The sequence below is a fragment of the Babesia microti genome, chromosome I (genome assembly GCF_000691945.2).
Source record: "Babesia microti strain RI chromosome I, complete genome".
NCBI lineage: Eukaryota > Apicomplexa > Aconoidasida > Piroplasmida > Babesiidae > Babesia > Babesia microti.
In genome coordinates, this window is record NC_027205.1 from 575,339 (window position 1) to 590,179 (window position 14,841).

The following is a 14,841-nucleotide window of genomic DNA, read 5'->3' on the forward strand; positions in this document are numbered from 1 at the left end:
AACCAACTACACTAGTGTATTGTTTATTATATGTATAACTCCATTATGGCACTTTAGATTCCATCGCAAAACTTCTGCGTTATTTACACGGATAATCGTCTCCCCAATCTCATTCACATCTCTCACAAATTCTAGTGTTTGTCCTGATAAATTATCCAAGCTAGTAATTTTTTGTCTAATTTCATTACTGCAAGCTAAATTCTGTATGAAACTGGTATTGAATACAGATTGCGTCGAGCCTATTATATCTCTATGTAGATAGTATTCGGATACAAAGTGAGATAATATAAAATTTGAGAGACTTCGATCGTCCAAACCCTTTATTGACTGGCTAATAGCCGAATTAACTGGGATAAATCCTGTGAAAGGTCCTGGCAACGAAAGTTTATGTACCAGCTCAGAGCCTATATTACATGTGCTTTAGCCGTTTCTTTAGAAACTGGAAAACCTACCAATTAGTGACTGAGGGTTTATTAGGGAGTGAAAAGAACGTGTATGGGTGATGATTCTGCAAATGTCTAGTACGGTACGGCGGTAGGGACGGTGTTCAGACCACCAATAAACTCGATGATTGATTGACTCTGGATTCTTTGTAACTTGCGGTTTTTGTTTAAAAACGCCACGGGAAATTGATTTATTCAGATCCGTCACTAATTTTCTGTGAGTTAGACTTAGCATATAGTGTACGCACCATATTAATATATCCTAGGATTTATATTCGTATATATCTAGGCGAAGTGTTTGCTTCAGGGAGAGAAAATTCATTGATTTCACCCAATTATTGACCGAATTTTTATAATATTTTTTTAACGAAATACTGCTCAATCCTACGCTAGTTGATGAGCATTCTAGTAAATTTGTGGCATTGATATTGTTAAAAATTAATTATATAATTATTAACACAATTAAATTGGTGTCAAATAAGTAATCTCTCAATGCTATCCTTGGCGTCTATAATTTGTGGGTTTAATGGTGACCCATCCCTGCTGGTAATGGCACAGGAAATGACCGGGCGTGAAACTCCACATGCTCGACCCAATGCTGTCTTGCTTTTTACGAATATATACGGTACATTCTGAATAAAATGCCGTGTTACCTTATCCTCGCAGACCAAAGGTAGATGTAGAATGATTTCCAATGGCTCGGCATCGGCCGCAAGAACTATTAGTTCAGCCAACCCTCTATTTAGCGATTTGGTGGCTATATTAATACAATATACGTATGCAATAATCCAATAAGTGTATTGTAAAATATGTAACTATTACGAATGGCATACCTTCATTTGCCCCTTTTTTCAACTGCTTGTAATTGGAAGCCTGCTGTACCAAGTCCAAGAGTTTGCCATTCATGTCATCTGTAGCTAGCGGGAACGCCTTCGAATTGGGCTCGGACATTACTAACAAAGAACACTACACTTTGCTACAATAATCTGCACTACAACCATCACATACTGCCATAACCAACTTGTAGCCAGTTATTATGGTAGTATACAAGAATTACTTTGAATTACTAATCAATTTCTCCAAATAAGTCGCAATTTTTAACAGATCAAAATCGCTGTATTTGGGCCCAACCAACTGAAAACTTGAAGCCTTCCCTCCATTGATATGTGAGTGTATGATTGGCACTGTTACACTTGGTAATCCAAGTATACTAGATAATATTACATAGCTCTCGTCCTAAATTATAAATCCCCTACAATAACACTTTCATTATCTGCTAATTGAGTTTTTATTGGCGTATCTTCTACGTGTGTTGGCAAGAGTAGGTATGTATTATCACCTAGAATATATTTGGACCATAATTCTAATTTTCCTATATTATTTGATGATTGTAATAAATGAAAATTTGATACGAAATACACAAAATTTGAAATATTATATACACATCAATATCACTAACTCTTCAAATTGTTGAACAATGTGTCCGGATCTGACGATTTCAATAGTAATTCACCCAATCTATATCGATATTTAGGTTCTTTCCCCAACAAATCACTAGTGGCTATGTCCATAGCGTCGTTTAGATTATATCTTTCCCCTCTAAATCTCGCCAAATTTGTTCTAGTCTGGGCACACACGTATATGTAGTATGTTTTGATAATGTCGTTATTGTTTGGCAGTTGTATATCATTAGTAATTATGTTTTGGGAGGCTAAAATTTGTTTTATTGGGTTCAGTATTCTGCTATGATAAGATTTGAATAAGTCAATTTGCTGAGTGGTACAATGGCTTAGATCATTTGCAATGTTTAGGATTATATTCTTTGGTGGAATGTATTGAGACGAATCTACGAATGTAGAGTCGTTGAATAATAATTTCATGCGATTATGAGTGCTTTGTGCCATATCTTTGGGGTCATATTCTACATAAATAATAATTCTTACGTGTTAATACCCTTAGAATTGGTATAATCTGTTCAACCTTCCTAGTCATTATACCAACACTATCCATATTGGAGCTTAACTCGGTTAACCCATGTCTTGTAACCTAAATGTGTTATGAATTACTAGGTTGGTGGTGGGTCTAAAACCTGCAATTTGACAATAACTGGCAGGAATTCTGGTTGATCCGCCAGTGTCACTACACAAGCCAAAAGATACAATTCCAGACGCCACCGAGGAGGCTGTTCTGGATAAATGTCGAGTTACCCCCCAGATGAGCCTCCTGCATAGCAATTGGGATTAGATGGATTTGTAACATTTGGCGTCCTAGAACCCATGGCAAATTCGTCCATAGCAGCTCTACCAACTATCAAAGCGCCAGCAGTGGATAGCATTTCAACTGCAGTTGATGTATAGCTGGGTATGTAATTTGACAAGAGTGTCGAGCCTAGATGACATTAAATGTACCATTTGTTGTTGGTTGATCTTTGACGGCAAAATTATCCTTCACAGTATATGTTAGGCCGAATAGAGGTACATTGCCATTTTTGCTAAGTTCTATCGCACGGTCGATTTGATTGAGAATTGATTCCTTGCTGATTAATAGAGAAAAACAATTAAATTCGTCATTTACATTTCCGTTGATGAAATTTAGTAGTGTTTGATCATCACTAAAGGATTTATGTAAGTGCTGCCGTTTTATGTTGTTAATTTTTTGAAAATCAATGGAGTTATTTAGATGAAATTTAGTGTGTTCGTGGCTGAAAAGTTTGTAAGAAGTGACAAATGTGTAATGTGTGAGGATTGCGATAATTAAGAGTATGGAATTCAATTTATTAACAAGTTGTAATGGTTGCCTATGGGGGTTCTATGTATCACGGCGGCGAAGTGTGATGTTATGCGTAAAACCCGAAGGGATAGAACTGCCGTATAAACTGAAAATTTTTAAGCTTCCCTTCTATATTCTACTATTATTGACGCTAGTGTTAGTCGCACAATCTGTATCTTTTGACGTACTACTGGTACCAAACATAAATATCCTCAATGGGCTAAAAAATTTCGATTGGAACATTTTTTCCCATAAATTAGTCCAAGGACCGACGAACTACGTTCAAAATGACTATGAGGTGGGATACAAATACAATGGGCAAATAGATATGGGCCAAGTTGTACCCAATGAGGCTAAAGTTGTCCACAATATTTTGAATTTATTGAGAAAGACATCGTATTTTAACTATTTTAAAGTCAATCTAGATGTTTCCTGTACATTGGGTAGCAGAACTGACGTTTGTTCATCCGCTGGAGCAATAGGCACGGCCACTCTTTTGGATATGAGTGAATCACAACAATTTGAAATCAAGCTTTGCCATGTTGATCGGTGTTCTATTGATCAAGTGCCAGAAAATTTTAGATCCTACAAGCCTGAGCATATTGTTTTACGTACCAGCAATCCAATCGAGTTGTCAATTGGTCAGCTTCCGCATTGCGATATGCTCGGCACTTATACCGACTGGTCTGAAGCGGAACATGATACTCCAAAGCCTGTATTTATAAACCTAAGCCTAAACCCACCCTCTTATACTGGATTTCAAGGGGCTAAAGAGTGGTATGTATCCATTAATAACTATTATGTATAACAAATTTTTCGATGAAGAAAATTATACGATACTACTCCAAATAATAGTTAAACAATTTAATGACAAATGATTTGTAATTTCAATTGTGATTATATATTATACTATCTGTATGTTGCAATTGCATATGCAAGACTTTTTACTTTTACACATTTGATACAGGAATGCTATATATGAAGAAAATTGTATCAAAAGTGGAGAATCTTGTCAGCATAATGAGCATTTGCACAGACTATTATCTGGAATCCAAACATCTATCGCAGCATTTGCCGCTGAAAACTATACATGTACAAATATCGAAGATGCATATATTAAGCGGAATTCTCTGCCAAAGTATACCTACAATTTATTGCATTATGTTGAGAAGATTGGCAAATATCCTGAAAGGATCTACAACCTTATGTATACATTCGAGTTTTTACTTCTTTCCACTTGTAGGCTTAAGCCACTCCTTCTTAAATATGCGTCGCTGATGACTTGTAGGGCAATCCATTAGTTATTAAAATGATAATTTTTCGGAACCCCCGAGAAATTATTTAGATAATCACCACTTACTTAGGTCCAGAGGGCGAAGAAGCGTCCAAACTTATAACTCAGCTATTGGATTGTGACTTTGATACTTGCAAGGGATTAGATGTTAACAACTATTATGCCATTAACAAGTGCAACAACCCACTGGGGTAAATTTATTAGTGATGTAGAGATATACTGGCAATTTTGGGTAAAATTTCAAAGATTGTTGACTGTGTAGACTGTGAAAAATGCCGGTTGCATGGGAAGATCAAAATGACAGCACTTCAAGTGGCATTAACATCATTTTGCAAGACAAATCATGTGTTGGAAAGGAACGAAATTGTGGCACTGATCACTACATTGGATTACCTAGCTGAATCAATCGTAATTGTGGAGCGTTTTGAGGAGCGGATAATGCAGAGAAGAATCATTTACCCAGCCATTCTCCTGTTCTCAGTGGTCCTTGCTGTCACAATTTCAAAGTTGATTCGCCATAAAAATAAATCTCGCTAGTCGAGGTGTTATGGGTTTGACTTTGTATAATGAAACCTTTTTTGTAGTTTTAGTATCATCAGTTTATTATTGATTTGTTAATAATCAGATTTAGTAATAAACTTCACATACTTTAAGTGGGGCCGAGCGAATCAAAAAATGGTTATTTAATCCATTAGTGGATATAATTAATGATTTCTAGTTACGGCATTTATATATTTTAAAATTTAACAATTATCTGTGTAATTATTTTCTGTTAACAATTGATAGTAATCTAAATAGCTGGGTCTAATATCATTTGTATGTATCATATTATTGCTTTATGTAAATGTCTTTTATAAATAAAAATAATAATTGTACATTATAAGTTTAAAACACTAAAAATGAAGGGTCGAAGATGAATGAGTATTTAATATGGGGTAATTTGGAGGATTTTTGTGGGGGTTTTAGAATTATTATACTAGTAGAAAGAGTACAAAATTCCATTATCCAAATCCACAGACACTAGTGAATCCGCCAAACTTATCGCCTGTGATTGGTGCGAAATAGCCTCAGATACATTCACAGGTGGAATAGATACCAAAATCTCACAATTTGCGCCTGAAAAGTTGAAGCGAGACAGATTGGTAGTTGTAAGGCTATCAGCTGTGACAAATAATATGCAATCCGAGTTCTCAGGACAAGATACTCCATTAAAGTGTGCGATAGGTGAAGTAAAGTAGTTGCCGACATAATGATTGCAAATGTCACTTTTAAAGTAATTAGTGGTACTTAACATCCTAAGGTCCCAGTATGTGAAACTGCCTGAACCATCTAGGGCAGCAAAGTAATTAGGCGATATGCCCACATTCAATTTTCCATGGTATTTTTCTGTTACTACTGAGTTGGAATATTTCCACAAGTAGCTGGGCCTACCTCGGGTGTCCCAAAGGCATATTGACTGAAAGCCATTTTGCTTAGCATTAAATTTATTACCACACGCTGCCACCAGCAGATTGTCATAAGATGCGATAGATTCAGCCGGTCCATCTAGCCCATCAAAATTAGACGATACTTTTAAACCTAGATTAACTATCACATACCTTTAAGGGATAGTAGGTAGATGGATTCATCCAAACAACCAATTGCCAAATGATCGCTCAAATGAATTAGTGAAGTGATTGAATCGTGTGAGGTAGAAATGCTTATTGAATGTAGTCCAGAGTCAAAATTTTGATGTGGAGTGGGTAAATCATCCCCATCTCCCTCCACTTGCAATAACCTTGGTATAGAGATGAATATAATTGTTCCTCCAGATGTACCCAACGCTACAACTCCACTTCTATCAGAAACATTGCACGCACAAGCAATGGAATGGCTTGTTATGAAACAATTCTTGGGACTGTTAGTGATGTAATTGACGTGTGTTATTGACCCATCTGTGTGGGTGAAAATGTAGTCGTCATTTTTGTGCGTAAGTGAAGTGACTTGCGGTGTATTAATGTTTATATTCATGCACTTGAAATCATTGTAGTTTCTGCATTTTATTAATTTTGTTGGGTCGGCTATTGAAACATGTGGTTCAATTTTCTCTACATGCTCAGCTGATGATGATATAAAGGAGACCAATTCTGGAAATTTATCAAGATTAGAATTGATGTATAGGAACCATGGCTTGTATTGAAGAACCTCATTTGGATTGAACTGGGGAAAACGTTGTCTGTGTAAATGTGCTATTACCTTTCAGGATGTGGTTCAGTAAAAAGCTGTAGAGGGGCCTGACCAAATTCTTTGGCTTGAACTTTAACTGCATGAGGATCCATAATCTCTATCAAAGCTTTTAGTGCTTTGGTGTAGTTTATCGTCTTGATATTACCCTCAAACGAACCCCCGCCGTACCTGTCGCGTATGTTGTTTAGGTAGGTGAAAGGGTGAAAGACGTTGTGGCTCTTCACAGCCCTCTAAGTTAACATTAACAGTGCAAATTAATGAACAAGTGTTGATGGGTATAAGTTTACACAAAATAGCATATGTGATAAATCACAATTCTTAGGGTTTAAGATCATAATCATAACATGTACGAATAGCCAATCATTATACAAGTTGATATTAATAGTAAGGGTGTTTAACCATTGAATGACTCGTTAATCATGTCAAAATTATGAATATAACACATTAACTTACGTAACCTGACTGCTTAAATCCAAAAATCAAATCAATCCATTTGGCCAAGTTGAAGGAAACAAAATCGCACTCCAGCGCTTTACGGTGTAAATTCAAAAATGTTTTTGCATTTCCATTTGCCCAAGGTGGTAGTATTACATTATCAAGCCTACCTTGACTAGTCTCAATGTTTAGATTGTTAAGTAGGAAATCTTCATTTCCCTGGAACATATCTGGGATTAGTTCGTAGAAGCAGTTGTGGTCGTTTATTATGCCTAAGTAATTGCTAGTGTACTAGAGTATGTATCCCCTATTGAATGAAAGCAACGGTTCCACGAGTCAAAATTACCCTCGTATAACCTTAGTTGAGACTCGGGCATCAATCTGATTAGCAAATGGACCACAAGGGCCAAACTTGAATAGTGAGATCCATACAAATAGTATCCGCATTCCCAAAGCCTTTTCAGGCATCCTTCGCAATCATAATCGACTTTATCGTGACATGCGACACTCATATTGCCCAAATTATCAATCTGTATAAAGTTTAATGCTTACCTTAAACTCCTGCATCCGAACTATTAGTGCCTTTAACCTTTGATCATTCAGAGCTCCTATGGGCTTGGAGAGATCCCTAAAGCTTGAAGCATCAGACAAATCCAGCTGTGCTGAAGTGTAATCGGATAGGATCCAAGGAAATACGGGATACTGAGATAGATCATGTCTAGATCTACCACCTATGCAGTTGAGAAAGTCCAAATAGTGGAAATTTGAGATTCTGCCATTTATCCAATAGCCTTGCATCACTTTTAAAAATTCATTTGATTCTTGTGCCCGAAAAACTCTGATATCAGTAAGTGGCCTACTGTGGTATAATAGCTTTCATATGATGTACAATGGCGTCTCTTTGGTGAGGTAATGTAAACTCGAGAAATAAACAACGATAATCCTTTTTACCCTCTTCATCTAGAGAAATAATCTCCAGACCACTTGGTTCTAATGAGCACTGGCGCTTGAAAACGTAAATAATATCGCGTAAATAAATCTTCTTGCATGAAACATTTGAGAAATTGGGGCAGGGCTCAAAATATATGCATTTATCTCCAATTGCAACCATTCCTCTTTGTCTCACCATATTTTTTACCCTCCAAGCCCAAATTGTGTCGACTAAACCCAATTCCACATTTTCCAAATTTTCAATTGACATCTTATTGAACCTAGTCTTGTTCAACAATTTGTTGACGAATGAACCGTTTTGTGCGTTTTTTAGGTTCACCAAAAGGTTGCTTCGTGCTTGCTGGTTTGTAAAGAAAATGAAAAATGTGAAGTTGTTGAGTGGATTCTTAATTTTGTGTAGCTTATATGGTGATATACAGCGTGTCTTGCCATTGCAAATACCCATGGGTATGCTAGTAACATGAGACAAAGATAAGCATATGCAATTAGTGGATGAAAACTGCTTGTAAATGTCAGATTTCTCACATTCATTGAGCACAGATATTAAACTGAATTTGAATTTGAGTAAAGGGTGTGTTATGGCATTTGGCTCAAAGATTAGTGACTTCGTGCCTAGGCGCAAACGACCCTTCCTAACCCAGCCTTCAGAGTCTTTCCCATTCTCCAATAATTTGCTAATCTTTGCAATAGAAATTTCATCCGTTCCACATTCTAGGGGGAATAGTGAAGCCGTAACCACGGTGATGTCAGTGACATATTCCTCGCCCTCCTCCAGTAGCGATAAATCAAATTTCCTAACGGCATACATTACCAACCACAATATTTTGTAATTGTTCCACCATATCACTCACTTTATCAGTAACTCAAATAGTTGTTGGTACTATAATAATTGCAATAATGGCAACTGATTGTGGTGTGTAAGTATTGATCTACGTATATTTAATGATGATTGTCATATGACTGTCTCACGTCAAGAAGAAATTTTATCGTGTATCTAAATAAACTATAAGCAATTCTATATTACACACGTACCGGATATTCTATTTAATAGTGGAAAAATTAACTATTTCCTATTATTGGTTATGCTGCAGTGTAATACAAATAAATTAATCTATAAAGTCACAACGATAGTTACATGTAAAATTTTTTGTATTATTGTATAATTTTTAGTGTCATGCACTTAATATAGCACTGGAGTTTTGAATAATTTACAATTTTGGTTGAGTGATCACACCCGCATAATATATAAGGCACTTATTTAAATGGATATCCGTTAATATGACTGTGCGTAATCTCCATTCATCCATTCGTCTTCATAAGATTAACGTAAAATTACTCGCCATATATAACATCACCACACCAGACATCACTATCCACGAGAGAGGAACCACATCTAGGGGCACTACCACTACAGTCATATGCAACACACACATGACATAACACTGACATTTTAATAATTTGGAATAAGACTAACTGTAAGTGAAAATTATTGCAATTATACCTTAAGGCGGTAACAGTACCATTTATACCCAGGGCAGTAAAAACAAATGTTCATTCCATCAAAATAAATCTTCACGCTCTCAAACTCAACGATGAAACTTGAAAAGCTAGACAACATTGTTGTCATAAATGCAAGTACACTATGATTCGTGACCAAATACATAACTTAATATGGTTTTAAGTCAAAATTTAAGCTTACCCCTGCGATTGCCACAATTCGAAGCAGGGACCATGGCGGGGTTAAACTGCATGGAATACTGCGGGTTCTTCGATAAAAAATGGTCCTCACCATTACCCGCATATGAACCCCCGAACACGCTGTTTATGGAGCCTATAGCAGCGTTTTCAGCGCTGTATGGTATAGACGAGGCGTCAAATCTATAAGCCGCATTGTTAATATTACCACCTATATCCTTATCCCACATGACTCCCTTTAACGTAGTTCCCCCGGAGGCCGACCGGTTTTCCTTTTGGAAATTCCTCTCATCATTTCTGTAATTGCATGTAATGTCACTTGCAAAAGTGTGCATTCTTTGCGTGTGTGCGTTAAAATGTTCATCTTTGAAACTGTTTAAATTATCATCGCTTCCAAAACAATTTATTCCTTCCCTAAAATCACTCACACTATTATCCTTAAACCCATCATTATTTGCAAATACTGTGGCACCAACGCTGTTTCGGCGATAGTTGTTGGTACAATCATTCCTAAGTGACTGCGTAACATTCTTCAATAAAAACGAATCGTAATGGCCAGCCCTACTGTTAGATACCTTTTTAATCTGTGTTTTTTGTGTGACCAAATTGCTACGAATGGGAAGAATGATGTTGAACTTTTTCAAATTCTCTGCCAATGATTGGGCTTGTTGTAGCAGCAGAGGGTCGCCACTGGCCTCCACTTTCTGTGCAAACAACTTAAGTATCCTAGATTCTATCTTGAAAATAGATTTGTTCATCCGCCCACCTGTGCCATTACCTCGGCTCATCAGGGTATAGGCAGCCTTGATAATATCGATCACCTGGTAGAGCAAACGGCCCTTTATTGCGCCAAATATTATTGTCTCATAAGTCTTTGAATCGGGAACTATGCCATTGCCGTTCATGCAATTGAACACGTCCAAAGCCATTTTGTATTTGCCATTCGTGATGCAGGCAGACATTAGGCACGTATATACATGCGTATTAGTTTGGATGTTATATTTTCTGGGCAACTCATCCATAAGCTGGAACGCCTTGTCTAGTTGGCCTAATCTTCCATACATTTTAATCAGTATAGTGAGGGTAAAGTTACTTGGTGCTATACCGTTCTCCTGCATTTCATCCCAAAGTTGTTGGCATAACCAAGGCCTGCCAGATTTTACGCATCCATCGAGAAGTGAATTGTATAGTATTCCATCGGGTTTAATCCCTCTTTCAGACATCGCCCTAAGTAGTTGCAAGGAGCGATCCATGTTAGATTGTACGCAATATCCCTTAATGACGGTTGAGAAAGTAATTAAGTCAGGTTCTATGTTATTGTTTAACATATCCTCAAGCAAATTGGCAGCTTTATTCATGTCCCCAACACGAGCACATGCATCAATTATAGAATTATACGTAATAGTATTGGGGACTACTCCTTCATCCAACATGGTCAAATAGATATTCAACGCCTTGTTTAACTGCTTTGTCTGCCCAAACCCCTTTATAAGTGTTGAATAAATAATTGTATTTGGCTTAATATTAGAGTTCTTCTTCATGTCTTTGAGCAAACTCAACGCCTCGTCCAACATGTTGTTGGAGACTAATGCATCAAACATGCAACCATAGGTTACTTCATTCAGCTCATAACCGTAAAGGGACGTCATTTCGTTCCAAAGGTGGAAACACTCCATCACATTGTCTGATGAACTGAAGAATTTGATCAACAAGCCATATGTCTGGAGGTCAGGGTGGAATCCAAATTTTTTATATTTATTAACAGACTCTAAAAGGTGATCAGGTGAATTAATTCTTATACAAGCATCCAAAATAGCCGAATAAAAGTCATTTGACATGTGGTACTGTAACAAATCGGTCATCATAAGTAGTTGTTGCAGTTGATTTATGCAACAGGTATTATTCAATACTTGACATATGGCAGATATCATTGCTTGATTTATGTGCAATTTACTTTTGAGCATACGTATCAAAATGTGATGCGCCACAATGAACTTCTTGAGCACAGTGCTTACGATGAAGGGATGACTGTACAAACTGGAGATAAAAGATAACAGGTGAAATGACTCAGAATTGCTTAGGTCTTTGGAACACAACAAGTTACTTATAGATGAAACCCATGATATATCACGTAGTTTCAATGGTAAGTGTGAACCAGAACAGTCAGAGACGCCAAAATTGAAATTATCTTCTTTCGTACCACCAGTGCGGACCCCAATACCAGAGGAATCGCTAATTGGAGAACCAGTACCAGTTGGCATGGATGGATACTTATTATTCAACCTTAGTCTTACATTGCAAATCAGCTTCTCTGCCCTTTTAAGCAGTGACTTTGACTTCTCAACATAACCGTAGTTGACCAACGCATTGTTAATCATGGCAACAATAATCAAATCATTGCTGTCCTTAAGCGAGATTGAATAGCTTATTTTTTCAATTGAATTTATGTCAAAAGAAGCTATTGATAGTTGAAGTAGGCAAAATATATTTTCGTTCGTTAACAAAGGTATGATTCGAGGCAAAAAATCGTCCGAAAATATCAAAGATTTAATCTCAGCAAAATCAACTCCGGAAGGAGTCAATGACATTCGTTTCAGCTCGGATATCGCTAAATCATCAAAATCTCCTTCGTTTGCCACATCATTTGAAATGTCGACCTCATTCATAGCCGTTGCAGGATGAACCGAGGTTATGGCCCGGGCGCGTTTGACCAAACTATTATTGCATGTATCATAGATCCTCAGAATTGAATCTAGCAAGTCGGAAATATACTGAGGCGCAAAATCAAAACAAAATATTGGTATAGAAAGGCTGGTAAGTACTGCTTTAAGGTCAGATGGAATGTTTTGGATTTGCTTATCAATGGCGTCGGCGTAGATCATATGAATGATATTGGACTTATTTTTCAAATGCAAAAATGTGAAAATATACAGCAAAATGGTCAAATCAAAAGAGTTAGACTCTGATATTTGTTGTACAACAGACTGAAGTTGGGCTCTATTCGTCTCCAGTATGACGTCGATTATCTCAACCAAATCGTGTGTAGAAGGGCTTGGCTTCGACAAATATATCTTCAAATAATATGATAACTTATTCAAATCCCCCCTTTCCACAAATAATCTGATAATAAATGGAATGGATGATGTCCTGAGCAGTGAAGCCAAATGAGAATCAGAATCAATTGCCTCATCAATGGATTCAACTATCTTACATAAAATCTCCTTTTCACCATTGCACTGTAACAAATATTGATATATTTCAAAACTAATCTTGTTATCAACTGTAATTTCCTTGCACATGTTGAACATGTGCTGAAAATTATCAGTTTTGAGGATGCTGTCGAGCTTTGTTTTGTCATTATAACAATAATCTATGAGTTTGTAGGCGTCAGAGTACCTTAATGATTTGAAGAAAATATCAATTATATCTGCCACCAAATCTGCACGTAAATTAACCTTATTAGTGATTGCGTAACATACAAGTATTGAAAGGATTTCGTCATTTGCCGTCCTTACTGAATATGAAATAGTTGCAGTTAACAAACTATCCGATATGAAAGGAAATTTGAAGTCGCCCTCCAAAAGATTACCTTCATATCCTACATTATCAAATAATGAATCCAGTACATTGTTCAATGTTTGTTTCTGTTCTTGTGCTTCGTTAAAAATCTGCGCCAATGCAATTTGCGCTGTTGAATCGCGTAACTTGACTCTATTGAGAAGGGTTAGGGGGTCAAATGGTTTGCCAGATGGTTGATTTGAGTGCATATACTCTGTTGCCATCGTATTCGATGCGTTGATATCAAGGTATAAATGACCACTGTTGTCCACGTTGTCGGAGTTTATTGGATTTAGAAATGTGGAAAGCTGGGTAGATAATTTATTGTTGTCATCATCCCGATGCTTATCTTCCATTGAACAGTTGTTAGTTTGAGAAGTTCTGGTCCAATGCCCGAAGGATTGTGGCAATGTGTTGAGGTATTCGTTGGATTGGTAATACGAGTCATTGTTTGATATATCAAATTTGTGGTTGAAAAGGTGGCCAGAGGAATCAATAGTGCATGGCTGTGATTCAGGTAAAGTTTCCGTAGGAGTAAACAGTGAAAAATCATGGTAAAATGTATCAAATGCATTTTGTAGGTCCGTTTTAGAATCGTAATTTAGATTGTATGGTTCATGGGTATGGGTAGTGAGTTCACCTTCAGTGAGTTTAGTAATATCATCAATAGAAGTTATCTCATTATCATTCTGAGGAGAATCATCGACGCCCAGTTCTTTGATTATGAGATTCTCGTTCATCATGGAAGATCGGGAATTGTCCAAATGAGAATCGTTGTATTCCATTTGCTGCTGCCAATAACTAGCAGGGATGCAAGAACTAGCATTAGCAGGGTTTAGTATGCTCGGTTTTACGTTATCATTAGAATCATGGTTATGTGTAAGATAGAATGGATCTTCTACAGTATCATTTGAATTGTGATTATGGTTATTAATGTAATATTCCGTGGTACCAAATTTATCCAAAGAGAAATCAGTGAATTCGTTGTCCATTTTGGACAATTTGCAATTTATTTAATATATTTTAGGTCTTGAATTAGGTAAAATAATTGAATCTGTCTCGTTAATTTAACTGATTAAGTCGCGATCGTGTGCGATTTCCATGTCACTGATAGGTAGAAACTATGCACTCAACAAGATATGAGCTTGAATAAACTCTTAAATTTTTTTAACAAAAAATTATGTTTACAAAAAACACTAGATTTGAAAATAAATTGGTTATGTATAGTTATGTTAGATGTTGAAATTGCTTCTTTAAGAATTGTTTAGATAAAACACTAGAATCGATAATTTTCATACATCTTCTAACATTTAACGTAAATCTTTTGCTGTTTTCGATGTATAATTTCTTAAATAGCCATAAGGTGAATTAAATGGGTGATTTATAAGTGATAATGTAAGTTAACACACGAGAAGAGTAATCAGGTTCCATTTAGGGGTATTTCATTTAAGCTCCATTTTATTCTCGTCT

The 14,841-nt window shown here is 36.5% G+C and overlaps 6 protein-coding genes across 6 annotated transcripts; 1 reads left to right on the top strand and 5 right to left on the bottom strand.

The window, feature by feature from the left end:
* Positions 1–6: 6 nt before the first annotated feature.
* On the bottom strand, positions 7–678 carry BMR1_01G01575 (Heme ligase; the record flags this gene model as incomplete). Its single annotated transcript, XM_021482551.1, has 3 exons — positions 7–201; positions 226–404; positions 453–678. The coding sequence occupies 3 exons, from the start codon at positions 676–678 to the stop codon at positions 7–9; spliced, it is 600 nt and encodes a 199-aa protein (XP_021337398.1).
* On the bottom strand, positions 917–1,394 carry BMR1_01G01580 (SNU13, NHP2L, U4/U6 small nuclear ribonucleoprotein SNU13; the record flags this gene model as incomplete). Its single annotated transcript, XM_021482559.1, has 3 exons — positions 917–1,075; positions 1,097–1,200; positions 1,277–1,394. 3 exons carry the CDS (start codon positions 1,392–1,394, stop codon positions 917–919), a joined length of 381 nt encoding a protein of 126 aa, XP_021337399.1.
* A 102-nt stretch (positions 1,395–1,496) lies between these two features.
* BMR1_01G01585 (Amidase) lies at positions 1,497–2,778 on the bottom strand (the record flags this gene model as incomplete). Its single annotated transcript, XM_012791932.2, has 6 exons — positions 1,497–1,679; positions 1,700–1,815; positions 1,903–2,364; positions 2,387–2,489; positions 2,510–2,630; positions 2,651–2,778. 6 exons carry the CDS (start codon positions 2,776–2,778, stop codon positions 1,497–1,499), a joined length of 1,113 nt encoding a protein of 370 aa, XP_012647386.2.
* BMR1_01G01590 (Endoplasmic Reticulum Oxidoreductin 1 (ERO1)) lies at positions 3,277–5,043 on the top strand (the record flags this gene model as incomplete). Its single annotated transcript, XM_012791933.2, has 4 exons — positions 3,277–3,989; positions 4,180–4,496; positions 4,577–4,697; positions 4,719–5,043. The coding sequence occupies 4 exons, from the start codon at positions 3,277–3,279 to the stop codon at positions 5,041–5,043; spliced, it is 1,476 nt and encodes a 491-aa protein (XP_012647387.2).
* On the bottom strand, positions 5,483–8,926 carry BMR1_01G01605 (Protein FAN; the record flags this gene model as incomplete). Its single annotated transcript, XM_012791934.1, has 7 exons — positions 5,483–6,084; positions 6,105–6,721; positions 6,742–6,962; positions 7,186–7,439; positions 7,460–7,697; positions 7,720–8,005; positions 8,028–8,926. 7 exons carry the CDS (start codon positions 8,924–8,926, stop codon positions 5,483–5,485), a joined length of 3,117 nt encoding a protein of 1,038 aa, XP_012647388.1.
* Positions 9,801–14,363, bottom strand: BMR1_01G01620 (PPR repeat family; the record flags this gene model as incomplete). Its single annotated transcript, XM_012791935.1, has 1 exon — positions 9,801–14,363. The coding sequence occupies one exon, from the start codon at positions 14,361–14,363 to the stop codon at positions 9,801–9,803; it is 4,563 nt and encodes a 1,520-aa protein (XP_012647389.1).
* Positions 14,364–14,841: the final 478 nt, after the last annotated feature.